The sequence below is a fragment of the Rhinolophus hipposideros genome (assembly GCF_964194185.1).
Source record: "Rhinolophus hipposideros genome assembly, chromosome: 3".
Lineage (NCBI taxonomy): Eukaryota > Metazoa > Chordata > Mammalia > Chiroptera > Rhinolophidae > Rhinolophus > Rhinolophus hipposideros.
Genome location: NC_138049.1, coordinates 25511627 through 25533759, shown reverse-complemented (window position 1 = coordinate 25533759; position 22133 = coordinate 25511627). Strand labels below are relative to the sequence as shown.

General features: G+C 36.5%; 1 protein-coding gene across 1 annotated transcript in view; it reads right to left on the bottom strand.

Moving 5' to 3' along the window:
• Positions 1-22133, bottom strand: part of MAP3K5 (mitogen-activated protein kinase kinase kinase 5) — a 178298-nt gene that overhangs the window by 85183 nt on the left and 70982 nt on the right. Inside the window, exons 4-7 of the mRNA XM_081044707.1 lie at positions 17900-18093; positions 16838-17006; positions 15394-15500; positions 12749-12919 (exon numbers count right to left, since the gene is read on the bottom strand). Of these exons, the coding sequence (XP_080900833.1) occupies positions 12749-12919; positions 15394-15500; positions 16838-17006; positions 17900-18093 (641 nt within the window). The remainder of the gene's footprint in view (positions 1-12748; positions 12920-15393; positions 15501-16837; positions 17007-17899; positions 18094-22133) is intronic.

Sequence of the window (22133 nt, the reverse complement as noted above, 5' to 3'; positions counted from 1 at the left end):
GGACTAAAATAATGCAAAGTGTGTTCTCTTCCCACGATAGAATTAATTTAGAGAATAATAAAGATATGTTGGGATATTGGGCAATCATCTTCTGAATAACCCAGGGGTCAAAGAAAAAATCTCTCTGAAAATTAAAAAGAATTTGAGCTGAACAATATTGAATTCAGTTCAATATACTAAAATTTCTGGAATGCAGAACAATTTATGCCTTTAAATGCATATGCTGGAAAAGGAGCAAGATTGAAAAATCAATGTCCTAAATTTCCATCTAGAAAAATAATAGCGGATTATCCTCAAACATAATAGAAAGGAGAATATAATACATGAAAGAGCAGAAATCAATAAAGTAGAAAGTAGATGTGCAATTGTATAGAGCATTAATTACGAACCCAAAATGGACTCTAATAATTCTGATAGTTATGTCAGTCACAAAGTGACAGTCATGCCAGAGCCATCACATGAAAGATGTACCCAGTGAATGCCCTAACCAGGTAAATCCAGACTCAGGGCAGAGTGTGACCACCTGGACGGCTTTAATGGACTGCAGATGGGTGCACCGCACCTAGTCTTGAGCATAAAATCAGAGCTCTCTTACAGCTCATCGCTCAGGCCACAACTGATGAGCTAACAGCCGCACCTGCACTCATCACAGACAGAGCACCTGGAGCCTCTGACAGTCTCGCCCACCAGGCCTGACACCTGATGATTCGCTCCCCAGTGCCATAGGGACTCTTACTGAACTCTGGACTCTCTCTCTCATCCTTCTTTCTCTCATCCTTCTTTTATAAGACTCTGTTTGCCTTGCAGAATTCTATGGCTTACAAACCTGTGTGACCCTCTTGTGTGAAACCACTTTACCTCGACTATTGGAAGCTATCCTCTGCCTGGAACCTTGGTGAATGCCCGTGGTAAACCGAGTCAGTAGGACTAGATCCATGGCTGTATTATAATAAAGTCAGACATTGTGGAAAGATACTAACATGTGTGAGACTGCTACTTTGATAGTCGCATCCTTCTCATGACAGCAATAAGAATAGCAGCAGTGACAAAAGTTAGTTCTGCAAGAAAATTAATAAAATGGATAAACTCCTAGGCAGCTGACTGGGGGAGGGGAAGAGGGGAAAGAAAATGAGAGAGAATACAAATGAAAAGTTCTACTAGCATCTAGAAAAGCAAAAGGATATTCAGAACAACTTTATGCCAATAAATATGGAAACTTAGGTGAAATGGAAAAATTTCATGAAAATCACATATTAGCGTGACACAAAGAAAAAAAATGAAAACTCTGGTTGTGGGGACAGAGCCAGGAGAGCAGTTTTCAGGCTCTCGACCTCATGTGGAAAGGTGCTGGCTCAGGTAGTAGATGGCCATCAGTTGTGACTAGTTAACCATCAGCTGTAACCAGTTAGCCATTAGCCACTAATATAACTACCGTGGCTGAGCTAGGGTGTTGGTTGGTTGGCAGAGAAGCAGACGGCATATTGTGGATCCTGTGGCTCCTGCTTCCTGTGTCTCCAACCCAGCTGCCAGAGAGAATATAGTGGTATGACTCCCCTACCTATTGCTCCATTGGTGTTCCTTTTTGGCCTCGCCACATCCTGCGTTCTTGTGCAGGGAGCAGGAGCTGAGACCCTGCATTACACTGGTTCTATATCTATTACAGAATTTATAACAATATGAAATTTTGTTATCCATCTCCCCTAATAGAATGAAGCTTCCTGAGAGCAGGAAACTTGTCAGTCTTGGTGACCACTGAATCTGTAGTGTCTGAATACAGTGACTATCTGATACATTGCCGGTGATTTCTGAATGAAGAATGCATCCACTTCTTACCAAGAACTGGGCTGAGACAAGTGATAAATACTGCGGTTCATATCGGATAAAAGTAATGTATTCACTTCTTTCAGTAGTCTAAATCGTGACCTTGATAAAACCATGATCGAAAAACCACATCCTTAGACCACATTAAATAGGTGAATTGCATATCACCTTCACCACATTTCAATGTTATTGGAATTCACCCCTTGATAAAAATATTGATGACACTGTTTATGTAGTTTGTATATAGCTTATATTGTTGCCTACATAGGGTCTGGCATAAGAAATTAATTTACTGCTAGGGAGCATTTAGTTTCTTCTAAAGAAGTGGTATATGATCTTTTTTTCATGCAACCACTTAAAAGTTTATTGGCTTGAAGCTCAGATATACTGAGCATGTTAATCTTTATTGTTTGATCCTTTATTTGTATTCTGTGGGTTCTTTGGTGCTAATTTTCCATATATATTTTATCATTTCATTGTATATTTTTTTAAGATTCAAACTTGATAAAAAATACATATAGCTGTTAATGAAACCATCCATTTTGGCTGAGGATGATGTATCAGACATTTTTGGGCAAGCGTGCCACAGTATTAAACAACAGCAAAGCCCAGTGGCATGCAACACTGTTCATGCCATGTTTCTGTGTTAGTTGGCTCAGCTCTCCTCCACATTGTTTTCCCTCTGGGACCCAGGCTGAAGGAGCAGCCTCCTCTGGGAAATAGCTGAGGAAAAGTATACATGGCACAACCACAACACAGCTCTTAACTTCTGTTGAAGTGAGCGTCATCAACATGTGGTTGTGCCATTGTGCCCTGAGAAACATACCCAAACGTGGTGGCATGGGGTGGGAATGAATAATCTTCCTACAAACAGGGGCAGTGTATTTCCAACAATAATACAATATAGCACAGATGATATTCTCTGACAAAGAAAGTTGTGATGAACACCAAATGGTAAAAGAAACAATCATTGTCGCTGCCTCTCATGATAGAGCACCTACCAGGTATGAGGCATTATACTTGCACCTCCAGGAATAATTTTTCTAATTCTAACAGCTCTTTAATGTAGGGAGGATTTGCTCCAGTTTACTGATCGGGAAACTGAAGCATGGAAATATTAAGTCATGCAGTTTAGAAATGATCCAGTGGGAATTTTGCCCAGTTTTCTGGATTCCAAGGCCTGAGCCCTCTTCCCTGTATCACTTTGTCTACCCTTTGGTGTATGTTTTAAAAAGAAAAATACATATATATATATATATATATATATACATATATATATATACACATGTGTATACATATATATATGTACACATATATGTATATATGTGTATATATATTTTAGTTCCTTTTCATTACTTTCTGGGGTTTTTGTTGTTGTTGCTTAGTAAAATAGAATTGAGTGAAAAAGGAAAAAATAACAAGAAATAAAAGCTTAGAGAATTGCTTTTATATAAAGGGTAAAGTTTGTAGTCCATATACCACAGAAACAGGTATTGATGAATTCTTGGAAAGAATGGTGTTTGTTACAAAATACGTTCACTCAATTGTATTAGACCGAAGACTAACATTTACAAAAGACTGTATGACAATACTGCTGAAAGTACCCAAAAAAAATGCACCAAAGAAGAAATTTTATATCGTTGAAAGCTTCAAGATTATCTTGCAAGAGGATAAATGAACAAAAATAACATGTTAGTCCTTACATGATGAAATCGATAAACAATGAGTAATAACATAAGATGATATATAAAGATAGAGAAATAAAATGATTAGACATGAGTAAAGCTAAATTAAAGAAGACTTCAAGAAGGAAACAAATCTTAAAGACGGAACCAGATAGTCACATCTTACAAGACATCTAGTGACTTTGAGTAACTGTATGAAGTTATTTCCACTATTGTTGATTTTTCCTATTTTCATACTAAATATTTGTAGAAAAGGGTAAATAATTTGTATTCTTTGATTCACCATTAGATTGAAAAGATGTAAGCTTCTCGTTCAAGCTTTCAAAGCAACAGATTTTGTCCAAGGGTTGTCTTATTATTAGCAGTCTACTTGGCACCTAATTGCAAGCTAGCTCTAAAAGAGGTTTTGTGCCTGACACTAATTTAAAAAAAATATAAAAACAAACAAACAAATAAATAAATAAAATGAGATAAGTACTTGATTATGACGGGAATGATGAAGTCTTTATAATAAAGACTTAGGTCACTTTTTGCAGCTGCACTAAAGATGTTCAACAAAGTCAGTAATAAAGGAAATATTCTTGAATTGATTAGTTCTAAAAACATCTACTTTCCATCAAAGAAGAAACTAAGCTCAAGTCGAGTTCTTTCTATTTAGCTGTAATTTTTCATTTTTTTGTGATTTAACAGCTGTGATTCTTTCTGTGAGAAGTAATTAAATTAGAATTTCATGGTGCTTTACATCTCTAGGGATATTTCTGAAATTATCACTCATAAAATAACCCCGAGGCAAAGCAGGACAAGATGAGAAGAAAATTAGTGCCAGATCATTCTGTTGATTTCATCTGGAGATGGCAGTGGAAAGGGGTAGGGTGGGGTGGGGCGGTTTGTTCAATTCCAAGTACTTATTTATATTTATATTTATATATATATATATATATATATATATATATATATATATATATATATTCCTTATTATAATAGCAAAATCAGAAAGAAAATAAAAGAACCCCAAATTCTATCTATCTTATTCCAGTTCTATTACTATGAGAATACTCCCCCCCCCCAAAAAAAAATCAGGCTATTTTTATAATCTGTTTCTTTAATTTGGTATATTATGATGCATATTACTACTTAAAAAGATATTTTTTAACCACAATTTTCTTCTGAGTGTATACCCAAAAGAATTGAGAGCAGGGAACTCCAACAAATATTTGTACACTAATGCTCATAGCAGCATTATTCACTATAGCCACAAGGTAGAATTGACGGATGAATATATAAACAAAATGTGGTGTATAAATACAAGAATTCAGGCATAAAGAAGGAAATTCTGACACATGCTACAGCATGGATGAACCTTGTGAACATCGTGCTATGTGAAATAAGCCAGTCACAAAAAAGACAAATCCCGTATAATTCCACTTAAGTACTTAGAGTAGTCAAATTCATAGAGACGGAAAATAAAATGGTGGTTGCCCGGGCCTGGGAGGAGGGAAGAATAGGAAATTGCTTAATAAGTATAGGGTTTGAGTTTTGCAAGGTGAGAAAAGTTGTGGATGGACAGTGATGGTAGTACAATAGTGCAAATGTACTTAATGCCACTGAATTGTACACTTAAACACAATTAAAATGGTTGTTTTATGTTATGTATATTTTTAACATCAACCCCCTCCAATTCTGAATGAATGATAGTCCGTCACATGGGGATGTCATCCTTCATTTAACATTTTCCCTACTGTTGAACATTCAGGTTTCTTCCAAGTTTTAGTTACCATAAAATTCAGTATAGTGAACATTGTTGTAAACATATCTTTGTTTCTATAGTGCTGTTTCTTTGGGATGGTTTCCAAAGGACTTAACAGGATTAAAGAATATGAATTATTTCAAAGCTCTTGATGCATAATGCCAAATTGCTTTCCAGAAAGGTCTTACCAGGTCACATTCCCAAGGGGAGGGTAGGAGAGACACTTTGACATCACATCCATTCATGCCAAAGTATTCTCATCCCTTTTGGTCTTTGCTAATTGATCACAACAAAAATAGCACAGCTCAGGATTTTAATGTGCACTTAATGGATCGCTTCCGAGAATGAATGGTTTTCATGTGTTTACGACCAATCTAAACTTACTGTTCCAATAACTGCCAGTTCTCTCAAATGAAAATGCAAAACACATATTCTAAGAAGGTTGGGAAGATGGGAGGAGACCGTTTTAGAGTGCTCTAAATGGGAGCTAAAGGTGGGGCCAGGGTTTTAAATTTAATCAAATATTTAAGGATATGAAGAACAGTAAAGATTTAGGAGGAAGGGTGTGACAACAAAATATGGGGGGAATCTAAACATTTAATAAAAAAGGGAACAGACATATTATCACTTATGATTAATCTATTCAATAAAATGGATCCACTGAGCAGAATTTCCAGGGGTGAAAAACAGTATTGTAAAAAAACTCCTCAAGCACTTCTAATGTTCAGCCGGGCGTGGAAATGATGGCTTTAGTTCACCGGGTAAAATCACCTTTATTCTTCCATATTCTCCTTCCTTTTCATCATAATGCCTGGCAAACACCTAGTTCTCTCACTCACCCCTCTGACAACTAGGTTACATAAAGCAAACCTTAGGAGCCCTCCTTAGGTGCTCAGTACTTGTAAGCCACTAGAAAACTTCCCAGTGACATTAAATAATTACCATTCTTGGACTTCAACTTGGTCATGCCATAACAGAGCTTCATCCAATCTATCATCTGCTGAATGCCAGTATTAAATCAAGGTCAAGGCATCAGACCGATGTACCAGGGTGTTTGTTTACAAAGCAACCGTGGGCACACTGTGTGTTTCGCCCAAGTCTCCAGGTCATCCTGGAACTGCTAGTCCCTTAGGAGCCATCTACATCTGCACGCCAATGAGCTGGGTGTCATGATGAGTTACTAAGAACCCTTCAGACTTTGTGTACTAAAAATAAAAATCATTCCTCATTGGGAAACTCACCTAGTAGACACAAAAAGAACTAAACAAAAATGATGTCAATAGAAGGATGGTGAGATAAAACTCTGGGGGGTAAGGAGGGCAATGGAAACAGAGATAACAGAGAAAGATATCTTGAAGCCAAGAAAAAGAAAAAAGGCCTAATCTGGCAAGTGGAAAATAGATGTTGGTCTTTATTTGTAGTTTGATTGGTTTGTTACATAACTCTTCCAAAGTAAAGCCAACCCCATTAATATTATAAAAACTAAATTGTTATTAGGCACATATTACTGTTTGAACAGCACTGTCACTGACGTAAAAGAAAATTAGTTGATAAGGCTAGGCTGTCTGTTCTTTCCCAAGTTACTATGGAAAAATGAACACATTAATGTTAAAAACAGACTTACGCTTTTAATTTCCTGGCTATGGATCTTTTTTGGCATTACACCAGGAGAGACAAGATTACGATAATACAAGCACGTAATTTCCTTTCAAAATTCTGAAAATGACTTCATATCTCCCCTTAAGAATGAGACTACCATCATTTTTAAAACCAAATATGATTGTAAGTAGACACCACCTATCCCATGTGATACCATCACAGCCATTAAATTCAAACGAGGCCTGTGAAAAAAGGATACAGACTCTATAACTTTTCCCTCATTAGTTAACATGTGCGGCTAGATCCAGAAAGAGAAAGAAAACTCTTAGGAATGTTTGAGGAAAAGGGAAATTTAATCTAGTTCATGTCCATTTTGAACATGGATAAATAGAACAATCTCTAGGGAAATACAAAATATTTTCATGTACGTATTATATACCAAGAATGTAACACCAAATGCCTACTCTGCTAGAACTTCAATATAGGTTGTTTCATTTAAATCTTTACAACAGAACATTCATTTCTCCTAAAGTGATCAATCTGAGCCAATTGTAATCATCTCGTCCTTCTTGATTTGTGTGGTATTGGGCTGATGATGAAACATTAGAAGCATAAAGACACGGAAGGAAAGTCAGGGGTAGGTTTTTATGAGTGTGTTTTCTCAGTCCTAAGAAACAAATACAGAAAAGATGGTGTCTTTTTCACTCCAGACCTTGGTGTAGCTATACTGGATTGATGCCTGGAATGGCTGCAGCCACCTTGCAACCCTAAGAAGGCCAGACTGAGGGCAGAGCACCCACAGCAATAATGAGGCAATAGAACTGGCCTGACATTTTAAAGCTGCTGACTCAACCTGTGCCAGACCCAGCCCTATTTCTGGATTTCATGTTTTAGAAGATACCTTTTCTTACTGTTTAAGCCCTTTGGAGTAAAGTATTCTGCTACTTGCAGGATCCTAAAAGCATGTTAATTCATCTAGCTAGGTATTATTATTATTTTTTTTTAAATAAGAAAACAGAATTTCCTACAGGTTAAGTAATTTGCCTAAGATTACACTGTCTCCAAATATTGAGTCAACTTTTATCTTATGTCAGTTTTCATCAAGTCCATGCCTCTTCAACAAAACAGTAAAGACATTCCTGGAAGTGTCTGACCCTGGAATGTAGTAAAGACAACACTGGATCTTAGAAAACTAGACTTGAAATTTTATCAGTCGCAGGACATCAAGAAATTCTTTAAGTTCTTTGAGTTTCAATTGCCTCAGCTGTAAAATAGGAAGAAAGATGTCCCCCTCGCCTACTTTACAAGGTCCTTATACGCCTCTAATAGTTAATAACATATAAAAACCTTGTGTAAACTCTAAGGTTTAAGGGATTATTACTTCTATCTATTGAACAAATACTGCATATAACAAAATGTTCTAAGTAAGTCATACTGCATATAAATTCAGCATAACCATTTTGTGGTTATTTCTTTGTTAGATTAGGTTAAAAAAATGTGGAGATCAACTTGGCAATCAACTTTCCACGTCCCTCGAAGTCATGGACCATAATATTCCCCTGGGTCATTCCAGTTAAGACTGTCACTTCAGAAACTCTGTGGCCTTTTTTTAGGATGTAAGTCTAGACTCTTGGGTCACAATATTTCATACTTTGAACGCTGGATATCCTCCCAGCTTCTGTCTCTCCTCTTGCTTTTTCCTATAGCTGCCCCAAAATCTCCTCTAAACATCACTTGTGACAGGCAGCACTGCTGCTTTCTTTAACTTATATTTAACTGTATATGGAACTGCTATGGTAGAAAGCTACAGTGTTTTAACAACTAAAAGCTAAACTCAGTTTCATTACTTACAGATCACAAAGGCATTTTTCACACGTTAACCTGGATTATAGAAATTTAAATACAGAAGAAATAGAATTATTTTAGCCATCCACAAGAGCTTCAATGAACAAAAATAACTAAGGAAGTGACAAGGGAAAGCATTCAATGTTAGAGAACTCTTTTTTTAATGCTTGAATCAGCAGGATGTGTTTATTTCAACCACTCACCCTCTGTCCCCAGTAAGCTTCAACAACCAAAGTTTGTTTCTAACATACCACAATTCTGCAAACTTCATAAATTCTAAACCATACACTTTTTTTCTTATTTTCTATTTTCGCACAACTCATCCTCTCTCCCAGATAAGATTCTGTAACAAAAGTTTGTTCTAACAACATATCACAATTTTCCAAACTTAAAAAATCTAAAACATGCACATTTTTCTTATTTTCTATTTTTGCATTCTGAGCCCCCAAGTACACCTCTCAGAAGTTAGACCTGCATTACAGGGTCACCCTAGAAGTAAAAGGGTACCTTGGTACCGTACTTGTACCAGATGCAGCGGGCAGTGTATAAAACTTTCTCCCTCTAATGTGGAGCAGAAACATCTCACTCTGTAAAGATGTTGGAAAGGGAAACTGCAAGAAACAGTTCTAAGGCCACTGTAGTCACAACTGCCGAGGGGCTCTTTTCCTACTAGGTTAAAGATCTTATCCTTAAACTTTCCATGGTCAGTAGATCGCTGTCTATTCAAACCAACAAAAAAATGATTCAGGCCGTGGAACGTGTCCATGGAAAGAAGCCTGAGGGACTGACTACTGGCCACAATGTCCCACTCCTTTTCCCAGCGCTGGCATTTGACAAGTGAAAACTCAGAGGATTATGGTTCAGAAACATCAGTTGAAACATCCCTTTGAGACCCATGACACAGGAAACGTGGAATCCTGGGTAAGTCTGGCTAGATGCCTAACAACCTCAGTGACACCCTTTGTGTCAGCACCTGGACAACACGCTTTGAGTTCTCAGCTTTAACAGAAAAGGAGGTTAGGGACGATGCCAACTCACCAACTCGAATGAGTGTGTTTGCAGTACTGTGGGAGTTGGATCAAAATACTAACAAATACCCAATAGCTTCACAATTGCGAGGGCATGAAAAAACACTCATCTTCAAATGGGGGAGAAAGCCTTCTTAGCAACCCTTAGGGCAAATGGATATAATGATGATAATGGCGGGTTATGGATAAGTAATCAAATTAATCAGTGACTGACACACAAGATCAACTTCCTAAGGACCCTCCCATTAAAAGGCTTTGAGCTCTAACAGCTTTCCCTCTTCTTACTAGGAAATTAGTGGATAGCTTTTTAAGCTATAAAAATTCTGACATCTTCAATTCGACCTGAAACCCTTGAACACAAAGCTCCTTTGAGAGACAATTAAAGCTCCTCTGCTAAATGGGTACCATAAAAAAGGAGCCAGACTCTGGAAGCATAGAAAGTTAAAACAAATACACAACCAGAAAATACTCTGGTCCTGACTGAATTGAACTTTATGTGACCTTGAAAGCTCTCAGTAGTCTAAATTGTTTGGTTTTCAAGTGGGAAAACATTTCTATTTTATTCCTGTGCATGATGCTCGTAGGAAATGTTTTCCAGTTAAACTCACTGACCGTGAAAATCAGGACTTTAAAGATTACCTATGCATTTCATTATCACCGTCATATCCGTTACTGGCATAACGCTTCCAAATTTCAGATTCTAATCCTCCTACAATTAAGAATTTTCTTAAAGTGTAAATCTTCCAGTAAGAGAAAGGCTGCATAGTTGCATTCCTCTTTTGTAACAGAAAAAAACAAAAACAAAACAAACAAAAAACTTGGTTAAGAGAAACTGTAAAACTCTCTGGAGTTTAGTAAAAATTTATAATACAAATTTAAAAATCCAAACTGAAGCTTTCCATGAAGATCTAGGTCATCATTGTTCCCAAGTTTTCCTCCCTGGTTATAATCCATTATCACCATTTTAGTCCCCTGTTGAACTGCTAAAATGATATCAGACTGAGGAAGTTGAGATTTCTGTTCCACAACTTAAAAACTTTACAGCTATCATTGAGGAACTCCTGAACTACGTCAACCTCCTTTAATATACATTTTTTAAATCAAGTATAATTTAGGCGTGTTTTAGGAATACTAAGAAATACAAATGAATAATATATAAACAACACCCCTATCTACCCATCACTCAGCTTAAGACATAAAACGTTTTAAATATTCTTGCAACTGCATGTGAATCTCTCCATGATCTCTTTCCACTCCTTCCCCACTAATAACCATTATACTGAACTGGGAATTTATAATACGCATTCATGCATTTACACTTCTCTTAGCTGTGTATGATTGTTTGTAAAGCTTCTGTCAAGGATATCATACTCTGCATCCTTCTGCCTTTTGCTTATTTTGCTCAACTTTATCTTTAGATTTTCTTTTTTTTAATTGACACTCTTATAGAGAGAAACTTCAAGAGTTTCTCTAGGGTATATAACTAGGAGTAGATCTGCTAGATCTAGGGTAGGCTAGCTGTCAACTTTCCTTGAAAATGACAAAATCTCTAAGTGGTCATAAAAATTTCTCCCACAACCATGAGAATAGGTTCAAACTCCAAAATCTGTCTCTCCTGCATTGGGCAGCTGCTGAAATCTCTGTTCAGCTCTTTTAGTCTTCGAGACTCTATTTTCCACCTGGGGTCCGCTGAGTTTTACCCCACACATGCACAGTAAGAGTCAGCCAAGAACTGAAGGGGAGTTTATATACAGATTTTGAGGTGCTCTCTCTATGGCTCCTTCCTTTAGGGGATATCCCACTCAATTTCCCGGCACTCTGGCAGTCTCAAACTGACTCCTCAGACCAGTAACACTGATTTTTCTTCTTGAGTTCTATCTGCCCTGTGCCCTCCAGTGCAGGGAGTGCCCCCACGGGAAGAGCTGTTTAATATGGATCTTACCCAATGTAGTCTCCTTCATCCAAGGATCAAAGCCTCTCTAGTTCATGACTACTAAGTCACTCTTTGGTGCTTTCAAACTTTTAAGTGTTTTTTTCCAACATTTCTCTTTGTTATTGGAAAGAGTCTCAGTGCAATAGAACCCACTCTGCCGTTACCGAAAGCCAGAACCTTGATGAGCGGAAGCAAACTTTATGCACTCCAGTGTCCCAATCTTTTCTTTTTATGGTTTATGGTATTTCTAAGCCTTCTTTAAGACATTTTTTCTTAAGTCACAAATACAGTTTGTATACTTTATTCTAAAATATTTTTTTTCATATTTTGGCCTTTAATTCACTTGAATTTCATTTTTTGTACAGAGCTTAAAATAGGGATCCAATTTTACTTTTATAAGCAGATAAGTCAATTTCCCCAGTACCATTCCTTAAGAGTCTGTCTATTCCTGGTCCATGGTTTCCCTACTCTGTCATTGTCTCGTCTCATATTTATCTCAGTCTGTTCTGGGCTCTCTTCTTTCCAGTGTTTTATTTTTCTATGTCTATATTCATACTGCAATATCTTAATTTTTATATCTTTATAGTAAGTCTTGTTATCTGCTAGAGCAAGTCCTTCCACCTTTTTTTCCAAAATTACTTTGTCTATTTTTTGCCCATTATTTTTCAAATAAATTTTAGAATCCATTTGTCAAATTATATGAAAAGCCCTGCTGAGAAGAATTTTCATTTTAAAAATATCAATTTTTCTCACCCACAAACTTGGTGTGTTTTTCCATTCATTCAGGTCTTCTTTCATGTCTTTCTATAAAATGTTATAAATTATACCCAAAATATTTTGTTACTATATTATATATTATATCTAAAATATCTATTTAAAATTTTTATTAAATTATCTTTTCATCCAATTTACCCCAATTTACTGTCATATTAAATGAATTTCATCAAAGTCGTTTACTAAGCTATAAATTCTAAGATTTATTTAATACTTTAATAAGCAATCTAAATAATAACAATTTAACACTTTAATTTGCAAACAATTTTTTTCTGTTGTGGATTTCTCAAGTAAGTATCTTATCCTATATACTCACCAAAAAGCTCCATGGTCTCTACTTTCAGTGTCCATGAAATTAGAGTCCAAAAACGTATCTTTGTAGATTCGACCAACTAGGCAATACATATCTGAAGCAACTTGCCCTTCACTTTGCACCAGGGGAATCATAATATCAAGAGCTTTTGCTCTATCTCCAGGGAGATTTCTTCTAAGGTAGGGAAAGAAAACAACCTTGTTTCAGTATAGATTACAGAAACAATATAGGTCAATTACCTTTTTAAATCTCTATTTAGCATATTGATTCACATTGCGAAGCTTCGCAGAATAAAAACAACAATTAGATTTTTAGAGTCCTCTGTAAACCTCTGTCATAAGCCTTTCTGGGTTTTTTTTTGTTTTTTTTTTTAAATTTATTTATTTATTTATTTATTTATTTATTTATTAGTTTCAGGTGTACAAGACAAGGTAATACTTAGACTTTCATCATTTATATCCCTCACACTGTTAGATGGGTGTGGGGGAGGGGGGTTGGGGATAAGGGGAAAGCCTTTCTGGTTTTGATCCTATTGCATGTCTCCTGGGTTTAACAAAATTTCTTTTGAGGTGTTTTTTTTTTTTTTTTTCTGATAATGGTGATGGATTTGTACTTATCCAACCATAGAACTTCAATTTCCCTGCAGTCTATATCCACGTTCAAGTTGGTGGAGTGAGATTAGGTGACCTTGAATGGGGCAGTCAACTAATCCAAAGAGGGACAGAACTCTGACATTATTTAATGACTTTTGCTCCAAAACACTGAACAAATTAATTCATAGATGATACCAACAAACCAACTTTAACCCAAGTCTCCTAATTTCTATGTGTGACCAATTAATTATCTAAGGAAGCTATTTTATGAAGCTCATTTTAAAATAGCAAGTACATATAAACGATGCTTAAAACCAGATAAAAATTCTCCTAAGAGTTATTTGATAGACCCTGAAAACATTATGCAAAGTAAAAGAAACCATTCACAAAAGACTGCATATTGTATGACTCTATTTGAAATGTCCAGAATAGGCAAATCTATAGAGATCAGAAGTAGATTAGTAGTTGCCTAGGTCTGGGGAGGAGTGGGGGGGGAGGAAGGGTGACCGCTAGTGGTAGGGGTTTCTTCTGGGGTGGTGAAAATGTTCTAAAATGTATTGTGTTGATGGTCACAGAACTCAGTTCAGATGTTAAAAAAAACACTGAATTGTACAACTGAAATGGGTGAATTACACGGAATATGAATATTTCACTAAAACTGTTATTAAAACATTATTTCTATTCTCAACTACTACTTTATATCTTCCTGTCTATGAAATTCCTTTTTTTGCTTTTTTTTTTTTTACTTTGTTCTAAATACTGTGAGGTTAGACTAATGCTTCATACAAATATGCTTATCAATTCATGATATTCTGTTTTAGGAAAGGTAAAGATGAACAAAGAAAAAGATAAGAGGCTTTTATGGACTTTCATTTTTCATTTCAAAATAGAACATATTCCATTCCATCTTTCTGAACTTATTTGAAAATCAGTCGGAGAAGGTAATCTCTGAAGGTCTCACCTCACTCTGTCAAATCTAAAGAAAACGATGTTTAACAAATGGGGAGATAAAATATACTTTTATTGTACATTTATTGATAAAGTTAACAAGTTTGGGTGGATAAACAAGGAAAGAAACAATCTCTGGTTGACAGCATGCTGGCTTTTCTCCTTGTAGATGGAGGTAAAAGAACCTTGTGTTGAAGAACCCAGACATCAGCACCAGATTGATCTGGGGCTGAGCCTGAGTTTTGTCACATGCTAATTATGAGTCATGAAAAAAAAAGGCTTCCGTTGGAGGAATGGCTGAATAAATAAAGAAGTCTTCAGTGACGCATGGCAAGTGTTCAGTAGTCACGATGTCCCCTCCATTTTTCTTTTTTATCATTCTCTTCAGTTGTGGTAACTACATGTATATTCAACTATTCACCATGAAGAGGACAGCAAACTAACTAAGCTTTGGACAGTGCAGTGCTTGAGGCCTGTCCACGGCCAGAGCAAGGATGGCCCTCCATGGTGACTCTGGATAGAAAGTGGCACTGAGGTGTGTGCCATAGGCACAGACGCAGGACTAGAAGCAGCAGTATTAGTCCTACTCCTAGAAAATTCCCGGACACATGACCTAAAATGCGGCCAACAGAATTCTGATTATAATTAGTTGTGTTCAGAGCAGTCCCAATGAAAATATTCTCTGGTTAAGAATATGTTCACCTAGATATAACTACCCTCGTTCTATGTTAGTCGATTTTTGTATGAATAACCATTTGGTATTGAATAGATCTGCTTAAAGATAACATCGTCTTCATGTCATTTAAAAAAATAAAAAATATATATAAATAGCAGATACAAACTTTGACAGAGAAAAAACAGAATTTATAGATTTAAAGATTTAAATATATAAACAGTGGGGATCTTTTTTTTTACTGACAAAAAAAAAAACCAGGAAAAAATCAGAATGCATGCTTTCTATATTTTATATGGTTGAAGTGGAAATATTAACATTATATTCTAACAGGGCGTGTTTGCCATGCTACAGCAAAAACACACCCTAGAAAGAATATGCAGGTTAAAACATAATATGTTGGCACATTGCAAATGGGAAAGTTTCCTTCTTACCTATTCAGTGCAAATGCATAATGAAACTTCACATGATCATGGGAGACCAAATCAAAGGTCGGCAGCTTTTCTAAAGTCTCTACCAGCTTCACAATAGAATCATAGTCCTTTCAAAGAAGACAACAGTACAGAATTAAACCATGAGGAGAAAAGTTCTGACAATGAAATGCTTTTTGACAACCAGATAACTTAATGTTAGTAGGGCATTAAAAAACAAAACAAAAAACAACTAGAATCCAAGGAATACTTTGAAAAATCTAAAACCAAGAAGAAACTGTTCTATTTTTCTTTTTTTTTTTTAAAGAAAGGGTTTGGAGTGCATACATAAAAATATTAGAAATGTAGAGTTACCACACCTGACCAGAAAACAATAAACCATCTAGCATGATCATACTGTATGGTCTACATATGGGTAGTTTACTTCTCCATGGAGCCAGATTCCTGGTATGTAGTGTCCTAACAATTATTTTCAGGGAAATAATTTCTAAAATATCATGGATATAGAGCAATTGATTGAAATTCTACGTAACAAAATGGTTTACTTTCAACCTGAGTAAGCTACTCTAATCTTGGGATCCTAAGTGCCACACCTCTCCACGTATATGAATCTCTGTTCACACGAAGCTTTACTCAGGCTTGAAAGCCTGGGAATAAGATACCAGAAGTCACTTAAATTTTACCATCAAAATCTAATAGCAAATCCCCAACTCAAAGGGGGTTTCTTTCTACCACATTTTTACAATTTTAGAACATGTCAGTAAAAATAACGTGGCATGTTCGTTTGTTGTACATTACAGGTTTTAACAGTTATTTTTACGGGGGTGTAAAGTACAACACAGGGAAGATAATCAACAATATAATAATGCTGTGGGGTGATCATTACGTAAGTTATATAAATGTCTAATCACTACAGTACACAGCTGAAACTAATATAATATTGTATGTTAACTGTAATTGAAATATTAAAAACCATTTTAATTAGTTTTATAATCAATCAATCGAATATTTCTTGCTTCTGGTTAGTTAGATCTTGCACTATTAATTTCAAGCAACACAATATCAATGGAGATATGTCCACAACGCTCTAGAAATTTGTGCTATTTTTCTATTAAAAAACAAAGTTTTTGCTTATTGACAGGCATGCCTGAGGCTAACAGAATAGAAGAGAGGATATCCAAGGGTTAGCTATGCAGGCAGATTTTTCTTTTTGTCCTTTTGGAGGAAAAAGTCAGACCTTTACCATAAAAGTCTTTTCATAATCACCGATTGATATCTCATAGGAGTCTATTTCATTTATCATAAAATCTCAGGACAGAAAGCATAGGAGAGACTAAAAAATTATGTGTGCTAACATGAATGCCTTGTTAGTTAACTGAAATTTGACTCTAGTACTCTCTTATATCTCCAATATACTAAATGAAAAAGATTTTAAGCATCGTCTCACCTGGATATCTCTGTAGGAAAGTAATAGATTTATGACAATATCTGCTGTCAGGACCTCAATATTATCGACTCGCTGCCGAATTCTTGCCAGTTCAGCTGCCAATTCTTTACCAGTGTATAAATTACGAGCTTTCCTGATATCATTGAGTATAGATTCACGGAAATACTGGCTGTTGGGAAAACACACATGTCAAAGACTTAATACGTACCAGAAAAGATTTCAAAGAAAAGCAATAATTTTATAAGGAAATGAATGACATTTGCAGCATTTGTAGCTTTCAATTCATTAAGATGCACAGAATGAATACCTCACATAAGTAGCATTATTGTGAAATTTGGGAGTCCTGTATTTATTTTAACACTCTGCCTTGCTTCAGAAAGAATTAAAGGTAGATATCTACATTAATGAACCTTCCAAAAACCTGCAGGTACCACTAAAAATGCCTAAAGTTTATTTTTCATTTTATGGCTTTGAGTATAAATTGTTCTAAATAAATTAGGTGTGCCTATGATTTGAACATAATATAACCTTTACTTTCTGATTCAGCATCATTATTTAACAACACACATGACTGTTCTTAAAAATATTAGGTTGGTGCAAAAGTAATTGCAATTTTTTATATTTTGCAATTATTTTTAACCTTTTAAGCCACAATTACGTTTGCACTAACCTAATAATAAAAATAAGTAAGAAACCATATAATGTATTTAAACAAAATATAATAGTGCTCTCAGCAATTTTTGCAGTTTTGTCCTTACACTAAAAGTCCCTGGACATGGACTTGGACAATGTTTCTGTACTTTGAATATATTTTTAGCTCTACCAACACTGTAACAGATTTGGCAGTCTTTTTTTTTTTTTCGACTTCAAGTTTTTTTTGTGACTAAATGAATAAAATGTAACATTTGGACTACTGGCATCTATTTTATCCACTTAGAGGATGCTATATGTATTTTTGCCTGGTTCTTCGTGGCATACTATGTCTAAGAAATCTGATCAGACGCACAAATAAAGTAGAATGACACTTCACTATTATCACCAAATGGCATTATTAAACTTTACCTGGAACTTGCTTGTGCCACCTTCAGAAGTTGAATGAAACGATCCACAAGAGGTAAGCATATGGGCCCAAGAAGCAGCTCAAAGTTCGGTTGCATGAGCTCTGTCAGCCCCTTCATGAAGCTGCTGTCACAGCAGTAGACCTTGTTATGTGGAGTCACCATGTAAGGAACAAACGTGTAGTTCCCAGTGCACATCTGTGGGGAGAGCAGGCATCAGGAGGTGGTGAGCTAGTCTGTCGACTCCACACTAATGTAATCCCAAGTCTTTGTAAATAAGAATACTGAACGTGAAGGGGAATTTTAGAAAAAACTCATTTCTTACTTATGACCTATGAAAATGGAAATTTCCTCCAATTCTTTAACTACGTACTTCAAATAATTAGGACTTACAGATGATACAAAAAACAGTAAAGCACAGTTTCTATCAATCAGTTAAATATTTTTTCGCCATCTCTCATGGTGAAGGAGTTAACGATATATGCTGTAGGAAAAACACAGTAGCTTAAAACACGGCCTTGAGCCATCAGGGAACTTAAAATTTAGTCAGAGAGACACAGCACACATACATTAAAATATCAAAAGCTAACATTTAAGGCCTGCCCACATGACAGGCTACGCTGTGACTGATGCCAGAACAAAGCTGCTCCCCTCTGGGCCATTCTATCTCAGTCATGGCTCCATTTGTCTCCCGGTTACTAAAACTAGAGACCCAGAACTTCTCCCTGATGCTTCCATTTCCTTTATCTCCCATATCCTATCAAAATCCTATCTAGTCTACCTCCAGAATACATCTAGTATTTGTCCATTTTCCTCCATCTTCTTGCCAGCACCATAGACCATGCCACCAGCATACCTGGCCTGAACCACTATCAACTGGTCTCCCTGCTTCCACTCTTGCTCTTCAATCTATTCTCTACCCAGTCATCAAAGTGATCTTTTAACAACCTATATCAGATCACTTCCCTCAGCTGCTTAAACCCCACCCCCCCTTTCTCTTGATTGAAGATAAAACATGCCACTACAGCCTACAAGGGTTGGATTACCCAAATTCTGCCTTTCTCTCTAATCTGAGTCCGTGCCACTCTCTACTCACTCATCATGACCTCTGTCAGTTCCGAATGATGCCAAGTGCAAACAAAAGTAGAGCTGGGAAGAAGAAAGAGGAAATTGGACTGGGCACCTCTGAGTAATAAACAAGTTTGACCAGAGCTCAAGTCTCAGGGAAGGGAAGTGAATTCAAAGCTAAGGATTTTAAACTACACATTCTGAGCAGTGGGAATCATGGACGGATTCAGAACAAGAAAGAAAACATAAGCAAAACTGTGCATGCTGACACTCTGGGAAGAAAACAGAATGGACTAAACAAGAAACAAACAAGATTTGAGGAAATTAGGCCGGAAGCTACAAAGCATGACCAGATTGGCAGCAGTAGCAATGGACGCATGCATTCAATGTCAAAAGGAAGGAATCATCTAGCCCTGCACACTGGTTACAGACAAGAAGGAGTCAAAGGTGACTCCACAGTCTTAAATGAGTCTCAAAAAAAAAGAAAAAAAAGGTGGTATCATTAACAAAAAGCAAGAATTCAGAAAGCAGAACCAGACTTAATTATTTATGAACATACTGCAGCCTGGGCCACGTGTCATATTATCAGGTAATGAATCAAACAAAACCTGACTTCCAGTTAAAATACAAGAAAAACTTCAAGCAGCTCAGGTCGGGTTTGGGGTGGTAGGGTGAAATGTTCACATTTAGAGAGGTTGGGATTTCAGGACAGTGGGACACCCAAAGTGAAAATATCCAAAAGAGAATTGGAAATATGTGATTGGCACATAAAAAAAATTTCAAGCCAAAATACAGACCTGGGAATTCTTTGATATGGTTGAAGCTAAGGAAATGGCAGAGACCTCTAAAAGAAAAACCTCGGAGAAAGAAAAAAAAGCAGAGGGCTGAAAACCAGGACAAGAGATGTGGAAAACTCTATTTATCACTGTTCTTGGGAGTCCAGATCATCCGTTCCGAGCCATATCAGCATTATGGAGAACAACACATCACTTCTCCGATCCTAGAAGTTAACTAATGAGAACATTTATTTACAACTTGCATGTGCCAGGGCATGAATGGTCATAAATTCACAACCGACTGAAGAAAGTGCTATTGTCTCCATTTTACAGGGGAGGAAACAGGTCAGGTTGGAGAGGTCCCACAGTTGGTCTGTGCTGTGTTTGGGACTCCAGCCCAGGGACTCTTTCTCTAGCGGGTATGCCATTATCGCAAGGGCATTGGACACCCTCCCTAGTGGCCTTTACATGCTGGCACTCCAATCCTTTGCCTCAGGTCACCTTCCATGAACCCTGCATGAGCCAAGTTACTGTCACACAGCAAACCGATGAGAAGTACCTCGTGACCTTACAGCCAGACTTAATTATTTATGAACATTTTATGTATTGAGGCACTTCTTATGTGCCCAGTAATGAAGCAGAAACTGGACCTGACTTCCATTTAAACTATGAGAACTTTCAGAGGGTAAGGTTTGATTTTTAAATCAAGAACATGAAATTGTTCCTTTCTCAAGTTCTTCTGGAACAATAAATGGAAGGCACGTCAGGAAGAGGGAAAATGAGCATATCTTGCTTCTAAAATGTTACCACCATCCAATACAGCATGTGCACCAATTTAATCCTTTTACCAAAGCCACTGCGGAGGCAGAAAAAGGCACCCATATCAAGAGGCTGCTTTCCAAAGCTTCTAGAGCTTAAACTATGAGTGGTTTATAAAAGAGCAACAGAATCAAATACTCCTGTTTTAGCTAAGCACTGTAACTCAAAATCGCAAAACAAAACGCTCTGAAATCTAAGGCACAAAATAGGTATAAACAGATGAAAAGCTGATAAACCAGCAAAGTGCTATTAGAGTTTCAGAATATTCTTCTTCTGCTACTGGATAAAGTTCCGTATCCTCAGAAGTCTTACTGTGTATTTGTGTATAAGATATGAAATACAATACATCATTATCGAAATACTGGGCATTGGGGAATAATGCATCTGTGTAAAATGAATTCTGGGAGACAATAACTATCAGAAGTCTGGGTGTATGATGAGCAGTGGAGAGGCAAAAGGAGAAAAATGAGAGTTGTACGAACAGCAGAGGAAAACAGATTCCTGGAACTCTCTTCCTTCAAACCCCATGGAGAAAGGCTTCAGAACTCTTGTTGAAAATACCCATCATGCTCAGGTTTTCTTAAGTTCCTGGCATCACTGCACTTTCTGGAGTCTCTTCCCTATGTTTCTGAGGCAACATGGTGAGGCTGATAAGCTGTAGGAGGCACATAGATGCTAAGAGACAGCCCAGGGAGCATGCAGTAGGGAGAAAGTGTGAGGGTTGGTTGTGGGATGGTGCATTTTTTTAAAAAAGATACAAACTATGGGTAGAGCACTTTTTCAACATCTTGAAAATTAATAATATGGGAACATTTATTTCCTAAGTTGGCTCACATATAACTTAGAAATATCATCACTGCAATTTATTTATAGATTGCTACCAAACCTTGAGTTTGAAATAACTAATAATCTAAAGCAAAATAAAAATAACCACTGTGTGATCCAGAACAGACATCTCCGGTGTAACCACTGCCTTTTATTAATAACATGCTAACTCTCAAATAGTTAAACTTGCTTTTGGAAGAAGAAAGACCACGTTTCCTTACATTTCAAAACGCCAAGGCATGACCATAAAATAACAATGCTGATCTCTGTGGCCCATGGTTACTTTCATGGTTATAAAATCCTACAGATCAAAATCTAGTCTTACTCTATCTAATTATCTTTTTTTTTAATAATACCAATTCTGTTTTTCAATTTTTAAAAACGTCATAAAGGTGTACATAAAGTGTGTGTGGAACAGGAATTAAGCTTCTAGGAAGACATGCTCTCAGCATTCAAACATATTGAAATGTATGTTCAAAATACTTACGTTTTAATAAAGACACCCAGTACCTGCAACACAGCAGCTTATTCAAGTCAGTGGCAACTTGTTGATAACATATAATATTAGGTCATCTTATAAATCTGCTTCTCCAAACATCCAAACTATGGTGGAGCATGACTAGCCCTTTCTACCAATCAGGTCTCAGGTAAATGTTATTTACTCTGAAAGGCCTTTCATGACCACTTGTTACACTAGTTACCACTCTTTAGCAAGGTGTCTTATGTTAATTTTCTAATTGGTTTGTTTGT